At 41.1% G+C, this 21,273-nt stretch overlaps 1 protein-coding gene across 3 annotated transcripts in view; it reads left to right on the top strand.

Annotated features, from left to right (window-relative positions):
• The window catches only part of LOC138617426 (netrin-G1-like), a 64,304-nt gene that overhangs the window by 5,940 nt on the left and 37,091 nt on the right, over window positions 1-21,273 (top strand). For all 3 annotated transcript variants that reach the window (XM_069692458.1, XM_069692459.1, XM_069692457.1), the window contains exon 2: window positions 325-984. In XM_069692458.1, the coding sequence (XP_069548559.1) occupies window positions 739-984 (246 nt within the window). In that variant the 5' untranslated portion in view covers window positions 325-738. The remainder of the gene's footprint in view (window positions 1-324; window positions 985-21,273) is intronic.

Genomic DNA, 21,273 nt, shown 5'->3' with positions numbered 1-21,273 from the left:
ACACATGGAAATAAGCCTTTTTTGTATGAACATCCAATGGAGATTAGGTTTTGCAGAGAAAGCACAATTTGAATTGTATCCAGTGATTTTGGCAAAGTTATTATTGAGGGATACATAAAAACAGTGGGAGCTTGTTTTGTGTTTGTGTACTTATAATAGAATGTGTCTGTGCGTGTGTGTGTGTGTGTGTGTGTGTGGAAGTAGGTATTGAGATGCAACACTTATTCACATGTGCCTTCAAGCTATGTTAAAGCCTGTTATTATTCTAAAATGTTTTTGGGATTCATTTAATTCATCAAACCGTCTCTATGTTCTGTCTTTTAGGATGCTACCAGGAGCAAAGAACACAACCGACAGAACATCGAGCTTCTGACTTATGAGGAGTGTCACTCCTCTTACACATCACATTTGACCGTTTGTTGACCCCTTCATCCACCATCAACACTAGTGAAGAAGCTCACTTGTTGACACACCTCATCAGCCGGGCAGAAGTGGTGGCAATCACGGACAAAAGAACTGAATGGGGGCTAATCGTTGCCTGAAGCTGCTCACACAAAAGTAGCAAAATGTGGCCACAATTCCCAAATGCTCCAATGCTTCAAAGCTGCAAATAATTTAGAACATTCTCAGTGATACTGTCATTTCTGTGACGAAGCAGCAGCGGCGGCAGCGGCAGCGACAAAAAAAGAAAAAGAAAAAAGCGGAATTCCACAGAAACCGTAACGAAAAAGATCAGCGATGCTTTGGCCAGTATTGCTCACTTTGGAGGCCGTGTGCACCAGTGTGGCACATGCTATGCAACATTACCCGGCGGCCTGGGGACACTATGACGTGTGCAAGTCCCAGATCTATACAGAGGAGGGCCTGGCGTGGGACTACATGGCCTGTCAGCCGGAAGCCACCGACATGACAAAGTACCTGCGAGTGGCCCTCGACCCCCCAAATATCACGTGCGGAGATCCACCAGAAACGTACTGCGCTTTGGTGAGTCGTAGCCTCGCCTGTCCCCTGATGGAGACAAACGAGGCTGTAGGAAGGATCACACAGCGTACTGGGTCAGGGATAGAGAGCAGAGCATACAAGGCAATGTGCTGCCGCTGCAGCAGAGATTAATGTACAGATACACCCAGTGTGCATTAGGATACAAGTTGTAACTGCAGTGGCAACACACACACACACACACACACACACACACACACACACACACACACACACACACACACACACACACACACACACACACACACACACACACACACACACACACACACATCAGCATATGCAAATCTTGGAGATGAATTTGGACAGGCCGGCACCAGCAGATGTCAAGACATACAGATGCACTTTAATGCACACATATGGACTCATTCATCTACATGCATAAACAATCACGTAGACAAACAATCACGTGTAAGTACACACTTGTACAAATACTCGAGCACAAACATACACGAAGATGCACGTATACGGTACACGCACATAACATGTGCTAGAAGTTGAACTATAAATGACACAATATACGGCTGTTCTACTTGAAATGAAAATTGTGAACTTCGCAATACTGATAGTTGTCCTCGTGCATGAAAAGCTGCAGAGCCTCAAAAAGGACATGACGAACACCATTTTTTAATGGAGGAAAAAAAAGACCCACTTTTTGCATTTTATCATGCTCACTCACCAAAGATTTTGTATTCTTGCAAAAGGGTTTTTGATCCTGCTTTTCTGCCATCTCAAGAACATTTGCTTTATGTCTCTTTCAGGGCTCATTGGGAGTCATTCAGTATCAGTCTGATGACTGTAGACACACACACACACACACACACACACACACACACACACACACACACACACACACACACACACACACACACACACACACACACACACACAGTGATAGGGTGATTGTACGAGCACTGCATGCTCACTGCACTGTTCAGTGTTGTGTTCCATTGTCCTTTATCAACCATTATCAGAAGTTCAACCCCAGGTTGCGTTTGTTTAGGATCACGCTCAAAGCAAGCAGCAAGAGCCCACAGGCTTTAAAGTGCTTCATTAGAAGTCGTGTGCGTGCCCGCTGAGAGCTCCTGCAAGTAAATATTTACCAATTAAAATGGGCGTCTTTAAAAAGGCAAGTTTTTATTCTCGCAACTCCAGATGGCGTCGAGACATTTAATGCCACTGTAGGATGAAAAAGGACCTCGTCTCCAGCCGCGTGTGAAGCTCTATGAAGCTTTATATCAAAACAAGCTATGAAACCTTTATCGGCCCAGTAGATTATCCTGAATGTGAAACATTAACATAACACACGGGGCATAAAGAGCAAAATAGAGACAAACCGGTTGGATAGATTTTTTTTTTCCCCTCCTTTCATTTCACCAGTAATTGCTCAGAGTTAAAGATGCCTCGTCACAATTTTGTACGTTATTTATCGTAATGATTTCCTTTTTTCTTTGTTTCTAGGGATAGCAAATCACAGAGGTTTGTTTAGGGGTGTGCCTTGTTTGAATGACAAGTCTGGGGTGCAGTCACGTTTCCAGACCGGCATAGTGTCTTAGAGCTGTCAGTCAGATCCGCTCCTCGCTATGCCAGACCCGAAGCTTTAAAACGGCACTTCACAAAATGGGTTGGTGACGTGACGGTGGGTTGTCACTTGGTTGTGAGACCCGTCTACCTCATCGATAGAATATAGCGTTTACGATCCCGCAGTGCCTCCAAATGTATGCATCGTCCGCAAAATAAAAAGAGCTGATGGGGAACTTCAGGACATCGAGAATACCTTTCACTCCTCTTTATTACATATTACAGCAGAGATGGTGGAGGTTGGGAGTCGACTTGAAAAGCTAACTAGACCAGACCAGAAATTCTGCAGCTCTCTACAAGACGGGCCATACACAGCCCTTTTTCCTTTGGAGACTCTGTCCCTTTGATGTATATGGCACCATGGTGCATATGTTTTATGAAGGGTGGCCAGTGGCATTTCCTATGCTGTGGTCTGCTTAGGGCAAAAGCCTAAAGGTGGCCGACACCAAAAGACTCAACCTGCTTATTCAAAAGGCCGGCTAAGTCCTGGGGTGCAACAGGACAATCTGCATGCAGCTGCTAAGAGGAGGATGGTGTCAAAACCTCTCTCCATCATGGACAATGTCTTCCACCCTCTAGTGCTTTGGTTAGTCAGAGGAGCATGTTCAGCCAGAGACACAGAATGATTACATGCTCTACTGACCATCACAGGAGGTCGTTCCTTACTGAGGCCTTCTAAGTATACAATTCAAATTCTTTCCCCTGAAGCAGCATAATTTTCCAACTTCCACAGTCTTGAGCAACTGATATGAATCAATTTTCCTTCAAGGATTAATGATGTTTTTCTGTTTCTGATTACATTCAAGCTGTACAGTGAATTGACTAAAAAGGCCGTCGTGTGATTTTTGAGATGTCTCTGGATTTGACTGCCAGGATGTTCTATCATCCGACATGAATTTGAGGTCATCATTTTCCCGATCATCAAGAACACAGCCTCCTCCTGGACTCGCTTAGCTGGTTGCTGTGTGTTTGATCTGTTTACATTCTCAGCTGGCACACAGGCAGTCTGACACCAGTGACCTTATCCACTGGTGCTTCCTGAGAGTTTGTTGGCGATAAGAGGAGCATGCAAATGAGCTCTTTCAGCGAATCACTAAGTTGCCTGCGGTTGTGAGCCCCGGTCTAATCAGTTTCCCCAGGAGTTGGTTTGCCTCATAGCGGATGGTCGAAGAATCCTGGGTGGCTCGTCGTCCCCCTCCGCCTCCCTCCCATTCGCCCCGTGCTTATGATTCCCTTTTGTCCAAACTAACCTCTGCAAAACAAAGTTAGGACTGTTTGTGCTCAAGAAAAGGGCATTCATCATGAAAGAATGGTTTTCTTTTGCAACTTAAATGACTGAAGAAAACCCTCTTTCAATTTCCGGCCAGCTTTTTCTTGAATGTTTAGGATAAGCAACGTAGAGAGTCCAGAATGAACAGCGTCTAGGACAGGTGTTCTGCATCAAGGAGCTAGCCTTGTTTTTATTTTTAGCTGCAGACCTTCAGGGGTTCTTCAAAATGTGTTGGTATTAAGCCTGTTCTCCTGCGGTGCACTGTGGCGCTGTCACTCAGTATCACTCAACATCACTTTAAGGTCCTTTTTACTCTAGAACAGGAAGTGTGCCAACTAAGACTACTTTTATTCTGTAAAACTGCACAATCAGAGGGCAGTAACATGGTTAGATTAAGTATACATTGATACATTGTGTCTTGTTATTACTTTTCTGGAATTTATATAACCTTTCTTAGACTTGCTTCCTGATGTAATGAAAGGAAAAAAAGATTTTTTTTTTTAAGATTCCGTATTAATATAAGTTATCCAATTAGACCCTTTGAATGGTAGAGGGCAGGACAATTACTGCACTCTTGCACCACACAGGCTCTAAAGAAGAATAGCTGTTAAATGCAGCAGAACGCCTGCTGAAAGCTGTCTGCATCTAAAACTTCTCTTAATCGTTTTTGATATGGTGAACAGACACAGAGAGTGTTTTTAATTACAGCACTTCTCTCAGTCTCTTATGTCCAAATCAGGTAGGCTTTAGGTGGATTTAATAGCAATCCACTAAAGTGGCAGACCATTACATCAACTTCACCAAGAAGAAGAGGTTTCATTTTCATGCATTTCAGAGTTTAACTAAATTAATCGTAGTTGCTAAGTAATAAGCATGGACATGTTTATTCCACAAAACATAAACAAGCATTGGGCAGATGGCTGCCACAAAATCTTCTCAATCTGGACATGCTGAATAAATACATTCTGTTTTGTTAAACAGACCACCCTGTTGAGCATTTCTCACTGCAACTGCCATGGCGGAGCAGTTTTAGGATTAAACCCTACTGTTTAGAGAACCCAGTGGTTTGGTGATTTGAAACATGGCAGGGAAGATCTTCGAGGAAAAGGAATAGAGCACTCTGTCCTCCCACAACATCTAGGGATATGGCACTTGATCTAAATCAACGAGTGTGAGCTTTGAATGAGGTGTCATCTGCCCACATGCGCCGCACTATCCCCAGTCCTGCTGATTCAACCACATCACGTTGGCAATTGTGTAAACATTTCTGAGACTGATTCAGTAACCATACTTATGCCAGCTACTCCGGGTCTAACTGGGTAGATTGTTGTAATTCCCCTGAACTTTATTCAGTTCACTCAAAATGGATGAAAGGAGTAGCGGCTGCCAGTTCGCCACACGGTCCTCTCTGAGGCTTAGGAAGGAAAGACAAGTCGAGAGCTCCCACTAAGCTGCTCTGAGACTGCCACATTATTGACAGTCAATGCAGCAGACTTATCTTTGCTGGCAATGACGGGAGTCATTGTGAACTTTCAATCGGTGTCTTACATGCCCACAAAAACTGACGTAACAGACTTTGGAAAGAGTTATGGATTACAGACGAGACAAAGGGAGGCAACCTTTGCTACATACGTGTGCTACGACATCATTGACAGAAATAATGAATCTGTAGATGACCCCATCTCAAATCAGTTTTTATATGCTTTGCCAGTCACAATGTTTGAGGAAAATTAATTACCAACTAAATGAAGCTCACTGGAAGGATTTTTTTTTTCCCCCCAATGCAGTAAAGTTCTAGGAGGGTAAACTGCGACAGTTTTGCGTGTTCCTAGGTTTGAAAATACTTTGCAGAGGTTGGGGAAAGGTTGTGGCTTGGGCAAAACGCTAAAAATAAAAATAAAAAGCTTTATAATTTGTGTGCCAAGTCAGAATTGAATTTTCATTATTCAACCATGATAAGATCATTATCACTGGATGACACTGAATAGTTTATTTTTTTCTGAAAAATAAGCTATTGTGAATCTATTTTAACCTTTTTTTTTTTTTTTTTTTTTTTTTTTTGAGTGTTGCAACCATTGCAAAATTCACATCAATCCAGTATGGAAAATCTGATGCAAAATACTCTGTGAATAGATCTTTGTCGTTTATAAATCAACGTGTAAAGGACTTTACACTGGGTAGCCCAAATTACAATAACATCACAATTGCAAACTTGTAGCATAAAAACATAGTTTTGCTTAGACAGGGTTGAGTGTTAAAAGTGAAAATCAATTAACTGGCTAACTGAAATCCGTCCTTTGTTCACACATTCGATAGTCCCTTAAGTAAAGACATTAGTTTACTCCGTAGCAAATTGAGGTTTCTTATTCATTTCATTATTTCGCATCACTACTGATGAGCTGGATTTCCTTACCGCTGTTGTTTTCTTAAATAAACTAATGGTAAAACTGCCAATGGCAAATGTGTGTGCGGCAACCCAGTTTGAGCATCGATATCATGAACTGTGTGTTCCTCTCTTGTTGCTGAAATAAGCAAGCAGTTCAGAGGTCAAACTTGAAACTGTCATTGTCCCTCTTTGATCTCTGCACCCCTCCCTCTCAGTGGGAAATTCACTCATCCATATATTTGTTTGGAGACAGGGAACAGTTGGAGCGTTTAACTTGCCGTCACCCCGGTGCCCTTGACTCTGTTCTGAACTGGCCCTGCCCAGCACATCATCACCGCACCACTGCGTACCAAGACACCGAGATGACATGCAACATGTCCCCTGACTCCAGGAGAGGGGGAGAGTCATCATTTATTCTTTCGCTCGCCTGCCACCTCTTTTGTCTCCTGTTTTTTTAATTTCCCTGTCCCTTGTTTTCTGTCGGCTGATGATGCATAATATCCACGTCTTGTTTGAACATGTTGAGGTTGGATGCTCCATATGAGGTGAGCACTTGACAGATCGAGATATGACGGCATTATTCCCCGGGATCTGTGACAGGTTAATTCTTAGATGGTTGTAAATACGAAGACAGATGAATTATGCATGGAGATATAAAAGAAAGTCATGGGCTTTGTGGTCCCAATAGAGAATTTTTCTGAACAGCTTAACATTTGAATGCATGTTTTCTGTCTGAAGTGGAGCATATATAATTACATTCGATTTCATTCGACAAAAGACAGTTTTGGATATTTTTACCTTGCTGTATTGCTTCATCAGCACAAATGATAATCATTGCAGGTTTCCTTCCGTTTCCTCCGAGCTCAAATTCCGACTGTTTGCTATCCACATACACTGTCCATTTATCTAGGTTATCTATATTGAAAATTGATAGCTTTAGAAACAATTCTCAGTCTGCGAAACAGATTGTTCAGTTCTTTTATTGCATTTCACACTCGGCTACTTTCACTGACGTGATGGAACCAAGCTGCTTGGCGTGGAAGACTGTCATGTTGATGTTTCTTGATATCATGTTTATCCACTGTGTTTGAAACGAAAGTGAAAATGTGACATACGTTTCCACTTCACACAGTCGGGGTCAGTGCACACGTATTTCAAGCAATGCAGGGAGTAGATTCAGAAGAAATACACAAACATATTTTATCATTATTATACAGTCAAACAATTTCGAAGACTCTTATTCCAAGTGTTGTGAAAATCCTAAAGCTTCCATTCTTACTAAGTATGTCAGGATAAGAAAAATTGTATTGCAAAGGTTTATGAAAATGTCATATTGTCTTTTTAGACATGCTAGATCAGTCCACCACTTTGGTCTAAACTACAAGATCTCAACAATTCTTTATCAGTTCTCAGGTACGAACACTGTGTGCTCTCATTCTGTAATAGTCCAATTACTTTTGGTGAGGTAAAATAATTGTATTTGTGAGTCCTTGTTATTCGAGTATTTCTAATTTGGGTAGTAGATCATTTTAAGTTGACACATTTTGTAATTAACATTTAAATCTTCGAATAAAAAAAGAGCTCCCTTGCACCATTTTAAATAAGGAAATTAAAAGTGAATTGACTGCATTCCAACTTCTTAGCTCATCTTTCTGATCTTTTCAAACTCAATGTCTAAAGATTTAACACATATATTTACATATTACAATTTATTGTTCCCTTTAGGTTTGAATTTTAAAGCAGGATGACACAGATGAATCTCGTTAGCATTTAAGAGGCTATGCCTGAGGACCTAAATTGTAAGAGATAAGATGGTATTTTGGAATGATTCAAAGGAAATCCTCTTCGCTCATGAAATGACTCAGTTCTTTTCTGCCCATAGTTCATTCACATTTAATTAATTTGCTGCAGTATGAATGTTTCAATGGTGAGTCAGTAGTCAGGAAACAATATTTCAGTATGGAGTGCCGAGCACTATCAACAACACAGTTGTTCTTAGAAAGCATCTGTAATTCAGAGCTCTTAATGAAGTGCTTTCCCAGAGATGATGTTGTTGTGGCGACCGAGTGATCGCCGCTAATTGTAGTTTCAATCTATGATGGTATTTTTGTGCTTTTATTATGCAAGCAAAAAAAAAAAAAAAAACAGTTATAATGTGTGGGCCTGAGTAAATCCACCAATAAAAACTCCTGTCTCCAGCGTATGCCCCGCCCACTACATCCAACTCAACTTGTAGAAAGCAAAGGTTTCTGACTTGAGAGCAAAAGTTTTTGACTTGTGACCAAAGGTTTTCAATTTGCAGCCAAAAAGTCTACTTTCATGAGCAAAATTCTTAATTCTGTGACCAAAACTGGAAGAGCAAATTTGTTTGCAACTAAAATAATGTAATCGGCAGTTTATATATTTTTACTTACAAACTTGATTTTTAATTGCAGTGCGAGAATTTTGCTTCCAAATTTTTTTAATTTTTTTTTTAGCTTGCATAATAAAGACACAAAAAAATACCTTCATAGAATCCTGCCTCAGAGCTTCCTGTTATTGTTGTTTTGCCGCATCCATCTCAGCTCCGCTACCTTTTCAATAAAGAGGGTACCTGAATATTGCACACTGTAATTTTAAAAATAGAAGCAATTCCTTAAGCATTAAATTTCATTATTTTCACTCTCACAGCCTTCAGTGCTTTTATCCCCATTCAACATCATTTTCTTCTTGACAAGCTGAATGGGATTCTTGTAAAAGATACAGCAATTGAATTACTCAAAAGCAAGTTGGCGGGCTCTCTTTGGCTCTCTGTTGGTGCCCAAAAAAACTCAACTTGGATCACCCATCTGCCAAAGGTTTTGTTTTTTCCTCTCGGAATGGAAGCGCATGTGTGTGTGAAGGACTTCACCTCCCTAAAGACACCGTCTATAATTTCATCCAGACTGAAGAGTGTCAAGCAATCAAGCAGTGCTCTCATGGGAGAGGAATGCTTTGAAAAGCTTCAACCTCAAAGTCTCTGTTAATCGGCATATACAGTAGCTGCGTTACACCTGCAGCTATTTTAAAAAGTCACATTCACCTAACGTGAAACCTCTCCAGATAATCTCTTCCTGAATGCTGCGTGGCAGCCACAATAAGAATATTGCTGGTTAAAATAAACCTGTAGTTTCTCTTGAATAAAGTTTAATAAGAATCACTACAACTACCTAAAATGTGTATATCTGTCCAGTGAAAAAAACAAACATTATTTATAAACACAACAAAAATATAAACAGAACTCTTTTGTTTTTTTCTCCCATTTTTCATGAGTAAAAGATCTAAGACTTTGTTAATGCAAAAAAAAAAAATAATACGTTTTATTTCTCACAAATTTTGTTCCCAAATTTTTTAAAATCCTTGTTCGTGAGCACTTCACCTTTGCTAAGAAAATCTGTCCACCTGACAGGTTTGGCACATCAATATGCTAATTAAACAGCCCGATTATTGCGCAAGTTTGCCTTCGGCTGGTTACAAAAAAACGCCACTTTAAAATGGGAAGTTTTATTTTGAAAATTATTCTTAATTTTTTTATTTTCAAAATGATCTTTACCTTTTCATGGAACCAATCGTACAAACTATTCCGACAATCGGGAATAATAATCAACCTCAGTTCTGAGTTTGAATTGTTTAGCTAAGAATTTAAATTGGAAGGAAACAACTTGCTAACCTCTGTCTGAAATTAAAACATTCTGCCTATGAAACCCTCCAAAGCTTTTTAATTTAGAGCCTGAACTTTACCAATGTTTGGGGCAGTTGCAGATGATCCCTCAATCTCTTAACAAATACTTCTGACATGCGAGACAAAGAGATATAAAGGAGGCTAGATATTTTACAGTTTATCATAAAGGAGTTTTTATATAGGTGAATATTGACCAACTTATACAGCAACACCCATATATCCATGATAGGCCAATATTTCATCAATAAAATTGTCTGACCAAAATCTGTCGGTCTTTGGTCAAATTTATACAATTTATCTTGTTTTTAACTCTTGTGGGAACAAATACAAGTAAAAATGACAATCTGTGATTTTAGGGAGAGTCAAGTATTTTAGTAGTAGATTTTTTTTTCAACCCGTCGTCAGAGCCAGGTAAGGTTTTTGCCCCGTTTCCATTTTGCTTGGCCAAGTCAATTACTTTCTGGCTCTACCAAATATTTGAATGGTACGATATCAGAAGAAGAACTAAGTCAACCTACGACTTTAACCAAAACAAGAAAACAATGTATTAATTTATGAGCTTTAGAGATGTTAGTGGGGGTTTATTGGACATGGCTGGACTAACTGTTTCCTCCATTCAGTGGGCAAAACACAAACCAAGTCCAACTCCACACTAAGAGCACAAACAAGATCGACTATTCCCCCCCTACTCCTTTAAGCTATTAATATGTTCATCGCATCAACATTGTGTGTTACCTCTAATATCCCACACAAGTCTAAATACAAATAAAATTTGAAAAGGTCAAACTTTAAAGAGGCAGTATTTTCTTTTTGAAAGAAATCATGCACCGAGTCAAAGGAGCAACACATGAAAGAGAGAAATAGTGGCGAGATGACAGGCAACTGTTGCGACCCACCTCCCCTTAGGAAGCCCAGTCATCATGTTGTCAGGCCATATCGATCTCAGAGAAAGAGTGAAAGAGACTGTGCTGCAGAGAGAGAGGAAGTGAGAGAGGTAGGGATGGAAGTATAGCAGGGAAGAATGTGCATTTCCAAAAGTGGCTGGTGTGATTTTATCATGCTCAGTGAAAGGGTGACATTTCAGTAATGCTTTATTCCTCACTTTGGCATTTCAAATTAATAAAAGCCTCTAATAACTATGCAGATTGAAAAGATGGAGGATGAGTTGACACGCTATGAGCTAACGCACTGATGAACAATGCAGCAATTTCAGTCTCAAGCTCGCTCGCTCTTTCTTTCAGTCGTTCAATTTTGTCCCAGTTTCTATCAATTCCTCTGTGATGACCCTTGCATCTCATTGTAAATGGCTTTGAGCTGAGTCAGCGTTTTAGTCTCAATGACGGTGTAAGTAGAATATCTGACACATTCCCATGTGATTTAATGCTGCATATATGAAACTAGAGTCATAATCAATACAGCATCCATTTTAGGGCAGCTCATTAGTGCATAATTAGATTGGACGCATTATGCAGTAACAACCGGATCACACTTTCACTTATTTTAAATGTTTTACAAAATATAGAGCCCAATAGGAGTGATAATGAGTTGATCAATTACAACTATTTGGGTTTGTGTGAATGGCTTAGTTACCAATTTATAAGCTTTAAGTAACAAATAAAGCAAATCAAGGTTTGAACCACATGAGCCTGTTTACTTCGCGGAGATGGGTTTATCCTAAATAACAGCTCAGTAGTGATGTTTATAATAAAGTTCAGGCTAAAATGTTTTCATTTCATTATGTCTCTGCTGGCTGCCTGGCAACCTCACAGTGACAGTAAAACTCTGGGTACAGTTACATTTAATGTAAAGCGACCTCTAGAAATTGTACGAGAGTAAATCATTTCAGTCATTTAAGATACAACCTCAAAATGTTACGTTCAAAGTTACAAATCCCTCTAGATGCCGTAGCAATTTTGATTGGAGCGAAGGAGGGAGTCATGTGATGTTGTTAGAGCAACAAAGGTCATCAAGGGAGATCAGGGTGGGTTAATGGGTCGACAAAACATTGGACGGGTTTATGAGAACTGATAGTAAGCATTGGGGTTTTTTTTAACGATGAAGGCTCCATAACCTCATTGTATTATACAGTGTGTATTATTATAACCATGACGACAAAGATCCTCTAATCTTAACAAAGTTCATGTTTTAACTCAAACCAAATTACAACAGATCCAACTGCCCAGTCTGATGCATAATTTTGGGGGTGATAAGAACAGATAGTGAGAAACTCAAAAAAAAGGGAGGTTTAGGGGTGTTTGGATGGATCGAACACAACACTTTTCCTCAGGAGACCGCCGTCCTCGTCCCAAGTGAAAACAAAAGTCAACATTTACCTATTTTAACCCAAACCATAATGTTTTCGTAAACCGAGCCAACTGTGACTGTATCACAACGTCATCTAAATATGTATTATTACCATGACAACAAAGGTCCGATATGCCTGTCGCTGGTACTCTCTCATTGATAACAGCCATATCTATGGTCCAGATGAGAACTGATAACAGCTACTTAACGGGCTGATAAAGAAGCAGGTAACCACCGTCATATTAAAAATAAGACATAAACACAAGACATGGAGAACATAAACGGACCAAACTGAGAGGAACAAAGCACATGTGCTGCATAAATACAATGTTGTTTGAAAAATGGAATTACAAAATACTTAGACTATGCAGTAGTATTAAATCATAACTTCAGTTTATAGTCTAGTTTTTTTTCATATGGGTCAGACCAAAGTTCTTCACTGAATAAGTATAAATACTTTTTGCATAGCTGAAGCCAGTGAGACTCGGACCTCCAACCACCTTGCCATGCTCTCTGCAGAACAAAACAAAACAAAGCCTGTAAAATCCATATGTTTGTTTCACACACAAAGATCAGCATGTGTTAAGTATTCTGTCCAAAGTCTCTTGAGGAGGGATACAAAGTTTTACCACACAAGCAGAGCGGGCACTGTTTTATCCAGCGGCTGCTTTGGAATACAGAGCGCAGCAAAGAGAGAGAGAGAGAGAGAGAGCTACCAAAGAGAATTAAACATCCTCTCATTATAGCAATGTTAAAGCTTTTTATTGAATCCTGACATCAGAGGGAATCTAATCCCACACACAACCCAGCTGACAGAAGCAGGAACCTGCTACACACACACACACACACACACACACACACACACACACACACACACACACACACACACACACACACACACACCAATACCCAGATAAATATACAGGTGTGTGCACACACCGCTAGACATACCCACAAAAACAGCAAATGCACGTGTACAAATCACTTTGATTCGGCGCTCCATACATAAACATAGACATTTTCGTATACACAATCAAGAGTGCACACATGAAAGCTCACCACCACCCTCCCCCATGATCATAAGGCGGTGTTAAATTTACCCCAGTGGAGCTTTGCCACATGGGACAGATAATGAGGCCAGGTGTTAATTAATGTGGAGTGCGTTTCCCCTCGTCTGCCGACGCCCTGTGAATCCCAATCAAGGCTGCAGCCCTGGATCGCGGCGCGGTTGATTTGCCAAGCAGTGTACTTCAAAAGGCCAAACTGGCTGTGCTGCAGCCCTCAAAGGGACTGCTTTGGCGAGGGCTGTGTTCCAAAGGGCGGGGTGTTTGGCATGTGGCAAATTGAAACACGAGCGCCGGGAGAAGTTCGTGTTTGCGTTTTGATCAGACGACTGTGCCAATGGCAAGTAATAGCCAGCACCTCTGCACCCTCTGATGTGCTGTTTAGGTAACCACGTGATGCGCATCGTTTCATTTTGTCCGCCGTGTGCAGCCTCAGACAGGATATCAGAGACGCGTGCCGTCTTTGCCTAGTTGCCACAAACAATAATAATGCACGCGTTTTATAAGCTACTGTTGACAGGATGACGAAACCCTCCCATGTCAGTGGCGCCTAAACTTTTCAAGTATATTCAATAAAATGGCCTCATTCATCACAGACAAATTAAAAACAAATGAGATAAGCTGCCAGTTCTTCTTAATAGTTCGACAACAGACACCTGACAGCAAATGTAAATACACGATGTTTCGTGTTCTCACAGCCGGTGTTACTGTAATTCTACTATTTGGGGGTAACTGGTAATGTAACAAATTAAAAATGACCAACGCAATTACTAATGTTCAGATGAGCTCGTTACTCATTACTTTTGTCTCGTACATAATAATGGACAACTGCAGACAATAGGTCTAATCCCCCCCCCGATTTCTGCCTGCTCCCCTACAGAGGAGGAAAAAAGAGCCGGGTGTCAGAGGCACACAAAAAGTGAGCAGGGCAAAGCCGACTGCTCTTCACTGACGTCCCAGGCAGGACTAGAGTGGTCTGATCTCGCGAGGCCCAAAACAGCGGCCGCCGTCTAAAGGGGGACTGAGCTGGGCGAAGGAACGAGGTCCCGCCTGACCCAGAGGAAATCCGACGAACAACCGATACCTGCCCCACGCCACGCAAAAACAAGATCATAGAGAGCAAGATCATAAAAGACACATTCTTAGAACTAAAAGGCGTATTGCAAGTCCCCAAACTTTACGAGTCAAATACTAGGAAAATGGCATACGGAACGCTTTAAACAGTCCTTATTTGAATTAACATATCAAAATGATTGACAAAAATGCATGTGCAGTGGATTTCATTTAGAAAAAGGTAACATAATATAAAAGCTATGTGTATTTCTTAAACACAGCAGCATGTTGTGCAAAATGTTAAGCTGCAATTTAACTTGTATGTAATTCAAGTATAATTTGAAGAAAAGCATGATAGAAGTCAGCTTGATATCCTAGATAAAAAGGAAACGAAGATAACTATCATGTAAAGAATTGTGTTTTTTGGACATGCATGATATTGAATGCCATTGTGTGTTGTCAGGTCTCTGATGTTCATAACCTTCCAACCTGGGATATGATATGATGGAGCACTCACAGGTCAGATGTGCAATCCGCCTGCCCTTCATTCCTCTGAAGGTCAGAAGAATGAAAAGCCTGGCTCTGTTTGTAAGCCACTGCTGGCCCTGACTGCAGGTCATTAAAGCTCTATTGAGTTTCTGCCAACGCTCTGACTACCAATATCTCACCATGGCTCATCTCAGCGGTCTGTTCGGTCCAGCTTATACCAAGCCCTGAAAGGATCAACACCCGGTCTCGGTCCTCACTATACACTTGAGCATTCCATCTTCTAAAAAGTTGACCCAGATCTAAGCGGATTTCCTACTTTTGGCCTGTCCTCTGTGCATCCCCACGAATGTATCATCCATCTTCAGTTACATTGCGGTACTGCGTGAGTGCAGGACAAAGAGTTTGCCTGAAAGTTAAATATTTATTGAGGTCTTTGCTGGGCATCTTTAGATTTCATCAAGTGGTGCTTCAACTCAAGTCATCATTTTTTTGGTTTTCTTGGGATCAACTCCCCGAACGGTGAATCACCGCCGAGTGATATCACCAAACTGTCATCTGTCAAAATTGCTCCTCCTCTGCACCCCATGAATGGGAATGGACATCCGGAGGTGTGATAGAGGGGGTTTGGGCCAGCGACAGGTCTGCAGGTGTCATGCTGCCGGTTAGGAGGTGTAAGGGCGAGCAGGATGATGGGCTGATTAATCCAGCAACACCTCAGGTCCAGTGGGAGAGACTTCTCTCACAGCCACAGAGGCTCTGAGTCAAGGAAGTTTCTGAGTGTTCAGCACAAACTGGCGCACAGGTCAGTGATTTTACTGCAGGCTTCACAGAGTAGCTTTACTTCAAATGGTATGTATATGAAATTGGCTGAAGCCTCTTGCGAATCACAGCATTGTGCTCACTAGTTTAAGAACTGAAAATTTGGAATGTGGGAACTATGCTTCAACAAAATCCAAAGCACCAAGAAGTGACCTGATCATATATTTCAAGAACAAGCTCACGGGTAAGCCAAACATATTTGGAGGAGAAAATGGACACGGGCGGTGTCCATGTTAAACCTCTGTCACAACCGACTTCCTTTCAGCCTTACTAGATAATCTGAATACACTGTTGGCTCTTTTGTTCATCTGGTTCTTGCAACATTGTGCTTCATTTCTGTTGCATTAAATTTGGCCGAATAACAGGTCAAAGTTCAGGGAATCTAATTCATTGTTATACAGATGTTACTAAATTTTTGAGGTAAAAACCTTCAATTTTCTCTGGAGTTTTTGTTTTATTTCTCTTTGGAAATACAGACAGGGAGAAACTAAATTCTCCCAATGACTAAGGTTGATTATTTTTGCTCTTACAGTGGTACAGCTTGATTAAATCGGTGTGTTTTTTTCCCCAGGGAGAAATTTCCCTCAAAAAAAGCCAAAGGCTCAAGATACAAATATTTTCCATTTACCTTGTGTGCATGTAGCTATGTTATATGTAATATTGTGTATTTAAGCATAGAGGGCGGGGGAAACTCACCATTCAAAACTGAATAAGCAATGATTGACCTACAGTTTTATTTCCGAAGATTGCTTCAACTAACCAAAAAACTAAATTGTATAAATATCATCTTCACGTTCATGTGGCTGCAAATAGACTGCTGTACAATTTATGCACTGAATGATCTCTTTATGCCATGGGCTTCTTTTCACACCAGAAATAAACAAAATAGATTTCCCCCAGGACTGTTTGGCAACCGATAGCACAATATTTCTTCCTTTTTCCTGAAAAGGGTGTGTCACTCAAATAAAAGTCAAGGTAGATTAATTTTGTACGCATTTACAAAACAAAGTTGTTGGTCTCAAAGCAATTTCTGGAGAAACAAAGCAGCAAGCGCATCTCACATTTAAAGCTCAAATGTCACAAATCTGAAAAAAAACAAGCTTGCCTTAAAGAAGACGGCTGGAGTAGATAACCGTAGTCAGGTCAATCTGTGATCTGAGCTCCGGGTCCAGGAATCTGTCAGCCAAACTGATTGGTTGGCCTGCCTGCGCCCATCATTCAACAGCAGCTGTCATTGGCCAGAGAATTTATCTGCCGAGCCGCATCTTCTGTCAAAAAGCACATCAACAGGAGGTTGCGGTTTGTCAATCTCACAGGCCATGTGTCAAGCATTTAAACATCTGCCTCGCTCACGCCACATCATGTGGCCATATGTTTGTGTGTGCACGCAAGTTAGTGTGTTAAGTATTTGCATGGATTTTTGTATAATATATTTTCCCACAATTTCCGATGTTTACGCTTGTCATGTAGCCCCGAGGGAAAAAAAAAAAAACTCAAAAAACATAGATGTTCCCATGCTTTGTGCAGATTTAAGTGTCAAAGATTTTATGGATATAGTTAATGTGTAAAAGATATTCAGTCCTGTGTTGCTTACTCTGTTACAGTTTACTGATTCCTATAATTGAAACAGTTGAATACAACGATGAAATGACATCTAAATATCCACTAAACCTTTATGAAAATCAGAAGAGCTCGGTGTCCTGTTATCTTTATATTCCAGCAAATGCCATTGGGACGCACATTCCCCGCTCAACTCTCTGTCTTCCCTGTTCTCTTCCTCTCCCACTGTGTGACTCCATGGTATTGGATTGACCGTATAGGCTGCAGAGTTCAGGACATCATTAGCTGTGACCAGCCTTGCTGCTGTGGCCTCCTGCACTAACTCACTGCCCCCGGACAGATCATATGGCATTGATGGAAACCAGCTAGTCTCTGTTACACAGCAGCTATGGCAGCAACAGAGATGACAGCAATACCAATAAGAGACAGGCCATTAGAAGATCTTGCAGTGTATGTCGATAGGTGTGAAATCCCGACAGCTCACCATCTATGGCATGAACTGATGTGGACCATTGAACATACAAATAAAAAGTGAAATTTAAAAGAGAATATAGTGATAATAAGAATATGTGACGTGAAAACAGGAATGTTGTGGAAAAAGGGTTACTAGAAATGTCATGTTCAAACTGTGTAAGGTAGTTTCTTGAGAGATTCAGTATTTCATGAAGCAGCACAAAATAAGGTCTGCAGACGGAGCGAGGCTCAAATAATACGTGAGGTAACAATATGTTATATGTTAACAACAATGCCAAAAATAAATTGTACGTGTAAGCATACACATATTGGCAAAATGCCATCAACAAAAACTGAGGTGGTGGAGATATGCCTTCAATAATAATTTATGCTAAATCATATTTTAATTGCAGCAATTCATTTGCTAGGCGAGGTCCCATTTTTCCGTTGGTCGATATCTCATTTTGATGCAAAAGTCGTGTTTCTTTCAAATCCTCTGCAGATTATTTCCCTCTTCCGCAGCCAACGATCACAGTTAAAAGGATAAAGTTGAGAGGGTTTTTTGGTTTTCAATAGTTGCCCCCTGGCATAGTACTGAAATCCTTGGTCTTAAATGGCCAGAGAAGGTATTGATATTCATAAGGCCCTGTTTTTGCTGTTAAATAAACACCACCGGAAATCCGATTAAAAGGTCCTGACCTTTCTCTATTCTCTTCCAATGTGGTGGGGTTGACTGGGAGAAAATAAATACCGTACATGTAACTTAATATTCAATTGTAAAAATGAGTGTCATTAATGATAGACGGCGCTTTTATGAAAGGTTTGTCCCCAGCCAGCTTCCATATGCGAACGGGCTCCTTGATCAGAATGATCACTTCCCTGAAGGCCTGAAGTCCGAGGCAGGCACCAAGAAAATGATCATGGATTGAATCGATGGCTGCTTTCCACTAGTCTCTGAACTCTTCTGCTGGCGTGATGAGGCAATTCGTTCTGTCTTTAAAGCATCTATTTACTCTGCTTCTCACTGTTCTGTCAGGAAATAGTTTTTTCTCATTAGCCACGGATTTTACGGTCAAAGTTCGTCATATCATCTGTGAGCAAGGCTCCCATTTCGGAAGATGCGAAGGCAGCCACCCCGCTGCTCCCCGAACCAAAGCGTGAGAACAAATGAAACAAATATAAGTGAAAATTCACGCTTTTGAATGTCAACGGGGAAATCACTCTCTTACAACAAGTGGCTCTCCTTCCATCTGTCTGCGTGTACCATCAAGGTCTGAGCTCGAAGCAGACCTCCAAGGCTGTTCAAGCACAAGTAGGGAATCTAACGAGCCTCAGCACACATCGCTGGTAAACAGTTGACTCAAGCACAATTTAGTGTCCCTGTGGCAGAACTCAGGCAGCCACCATTCCTCCCTATTACCCCTTAACTCTCGCTTTCAAATCTCTTTTTCTGCGCTTCTGGTTTGAGGCTACAGTGTGGCCTTTCAAGCTTCGTGTTAGCTTTGCATGAGTGTGGGTGTGCATGGGCGTGAGAGGAAGATACTTTTAGCAACTGAGAGCTTCCCTTAAAAACACAGCGAAAAAGCTTACATTCTCTCTCTCTCCCTCCCACTCGCTCTTATTCTCACACTCTTGTCTCAGCACCATAACCCTTATTACCCTCTTAATTGGATCATGCAACGCTCCTTTGAGCCAGCTGAGCAGGCCCAGTGACCCACAATCCCTCAGTCTTGTTCTACCTCATCGAATGGCTATCGCTTTTAGCTGAGGAGCAAGTCAATGATAGTATATGGCGGTCCCACAGTAGATAAAATGGCCTCTGGAGATCTGTATCGAAAAACAGGGAAGTCACCCATACATCTTCCAGTGAAGAAGATAAAGCATCAAATACATTTTATTCCTTTGGGCAAGATGGATTTAGGGTACTTACTCAAAGACAAAAAAGCAGCCATTGGTCTTTTCAAATGAAATACAATGGCGTCCGCTTATCAGTATTCCTTGTGAGTGATCTTCACTCAACAAAGTGGCAGTCTGGGTTGAATGCACCCGATAAGTGACTAATGTTGCAGATAGAACTGATCTCACCTTTAGACAATTTTCCGTGTAGAGTGTCAGATGATTGCTGATTATCGAACCGCTTTACAGTTGATCTGAATCTCATCAGCACTTAACCTCATTGTTCCTGGAGCAGAGGTGAGAGGAATGTCAATTGGAGTGTGGCTTGTGCTCTCTGGCCCCGATTCAGCTCTCTCTCTGTCTCTGTCTCTGTCTGTGTCTCTGTCTGTGTCTCTGTCTGTGTCGGTCTCTGTCACTCTTTGCCATCCACACACACACACACACACACACTTCATGTGCACACACACAAGCAAACACATTCAGAGCTCTCTATCCCTCTCACAAACAAACACAAACACATCAAGAGCTCCTCTCTACCTCCCCACAAACATGCTCGCGCAAACATTCTGACTCACTGCATGTCTGTGGTACAGAGCAGACACAGGCCCATGAAAAATGCATGTCCCTTTGCGTGTTTCATAAGAAACGCTCATCGGGATTCCACTCTCATCTCTGCTGAAATACCACACAGGAATATCAATTACACGTGCAATTCCGGTGGCAGTGTGTGCAGGAATGGCGCTGAACGAGAATATGGGCTCCACAGTGTAATCTCAAATGAGAGGGTCACTGTCTCCCCTGCAGCTCGAGAAACAACATTGCTTGCGCAGATTATAAAATACACATTGGCCTGAATGTTAAGAGAAAGGCTCTCGAGGACAGTGTTGGAATCATGATGGGATAACAAGCCCACGAGGCGATGGAAAAGCAGGGTTTTCCCAACAAAGGTGGCAAAGCCTGGAAAACGAGCAGGTAAAAGTAAAATAAATAATATATATCGCAATTTGACAGCTCAAGTATCTGGCAGGATGGAGAAGATGAAACGAATAAAAGGTGGTGACAAATAAAAGTGTTTATTTTCGCACGGGAATCAACTCCAACTCAGTTGCCAAGTTACTGTCCTTGTCTAAAGAATAACCTATAAATAATACGTCACCTCTTTCTTTCCTCCTCTGTCTGTAGCCTTTTATTAAAGAACGCTTATTTTCTTCATTTTAATTCCAGAATTTAAATGCGAAGTTAAGTAATTCAGACGTCAGTGACAAGGAACTTCCTTCAATGGTTAGTGTATATATTTAACACAGATGAGTACGTATGTAAAAGTGATTTAAGTTAAATGTTAAGGATTGTAGGACACTTTGTGTAATGTTTCGCATATACTGATGTTTTGTTTTGTACAGGCTAGGTTGTAACTTGTTGGTCATTTATTTTGTCAACGACGAGGTGCTGCGAGTTTGTTTTAGTGTTTGGAAAAACCGCGAGACTTTGAGGGTCCAGAAATGGGTGCGGGAGAAAAAACATTGCACTAATGAAGTTCCGTAAATTTACTATGATATTTAAATACTTATTTGCCTCGTTGGCGTTTGATTTTGGGCTTTATTCCTTAGAGTCCCGTTTGTGTTTTCAACAACCGCCGTCACTACAAGCAACCATTTGGCCGTCATCCACCGGCTAACTCAGAAGTCACTTCTATAATTAA

Source organism: Brachyistius frenatus, unplaced genomic scaffold (genome assembly GCF_029030835.1).
Source record: "Brachyistius frenatus isolate BFR_SWC_R1_liver_20210118 unplaced genomic scaffold, ASM2903083v1 Contig_12, whole genome shotgun sequence".
NCBI classification, from domain to species: domain Eukaryota; kingdom Metazoa; phylum Chordata; class Actinopteri; family Embiotocidae; genus Brachyistius; species Brachyistius frenatus.
The sequence above is the reverse complement of the archived record's forward strand: the minus strand, read 5'-3'. Positions and strand labels throughout refer to the sequence as shown.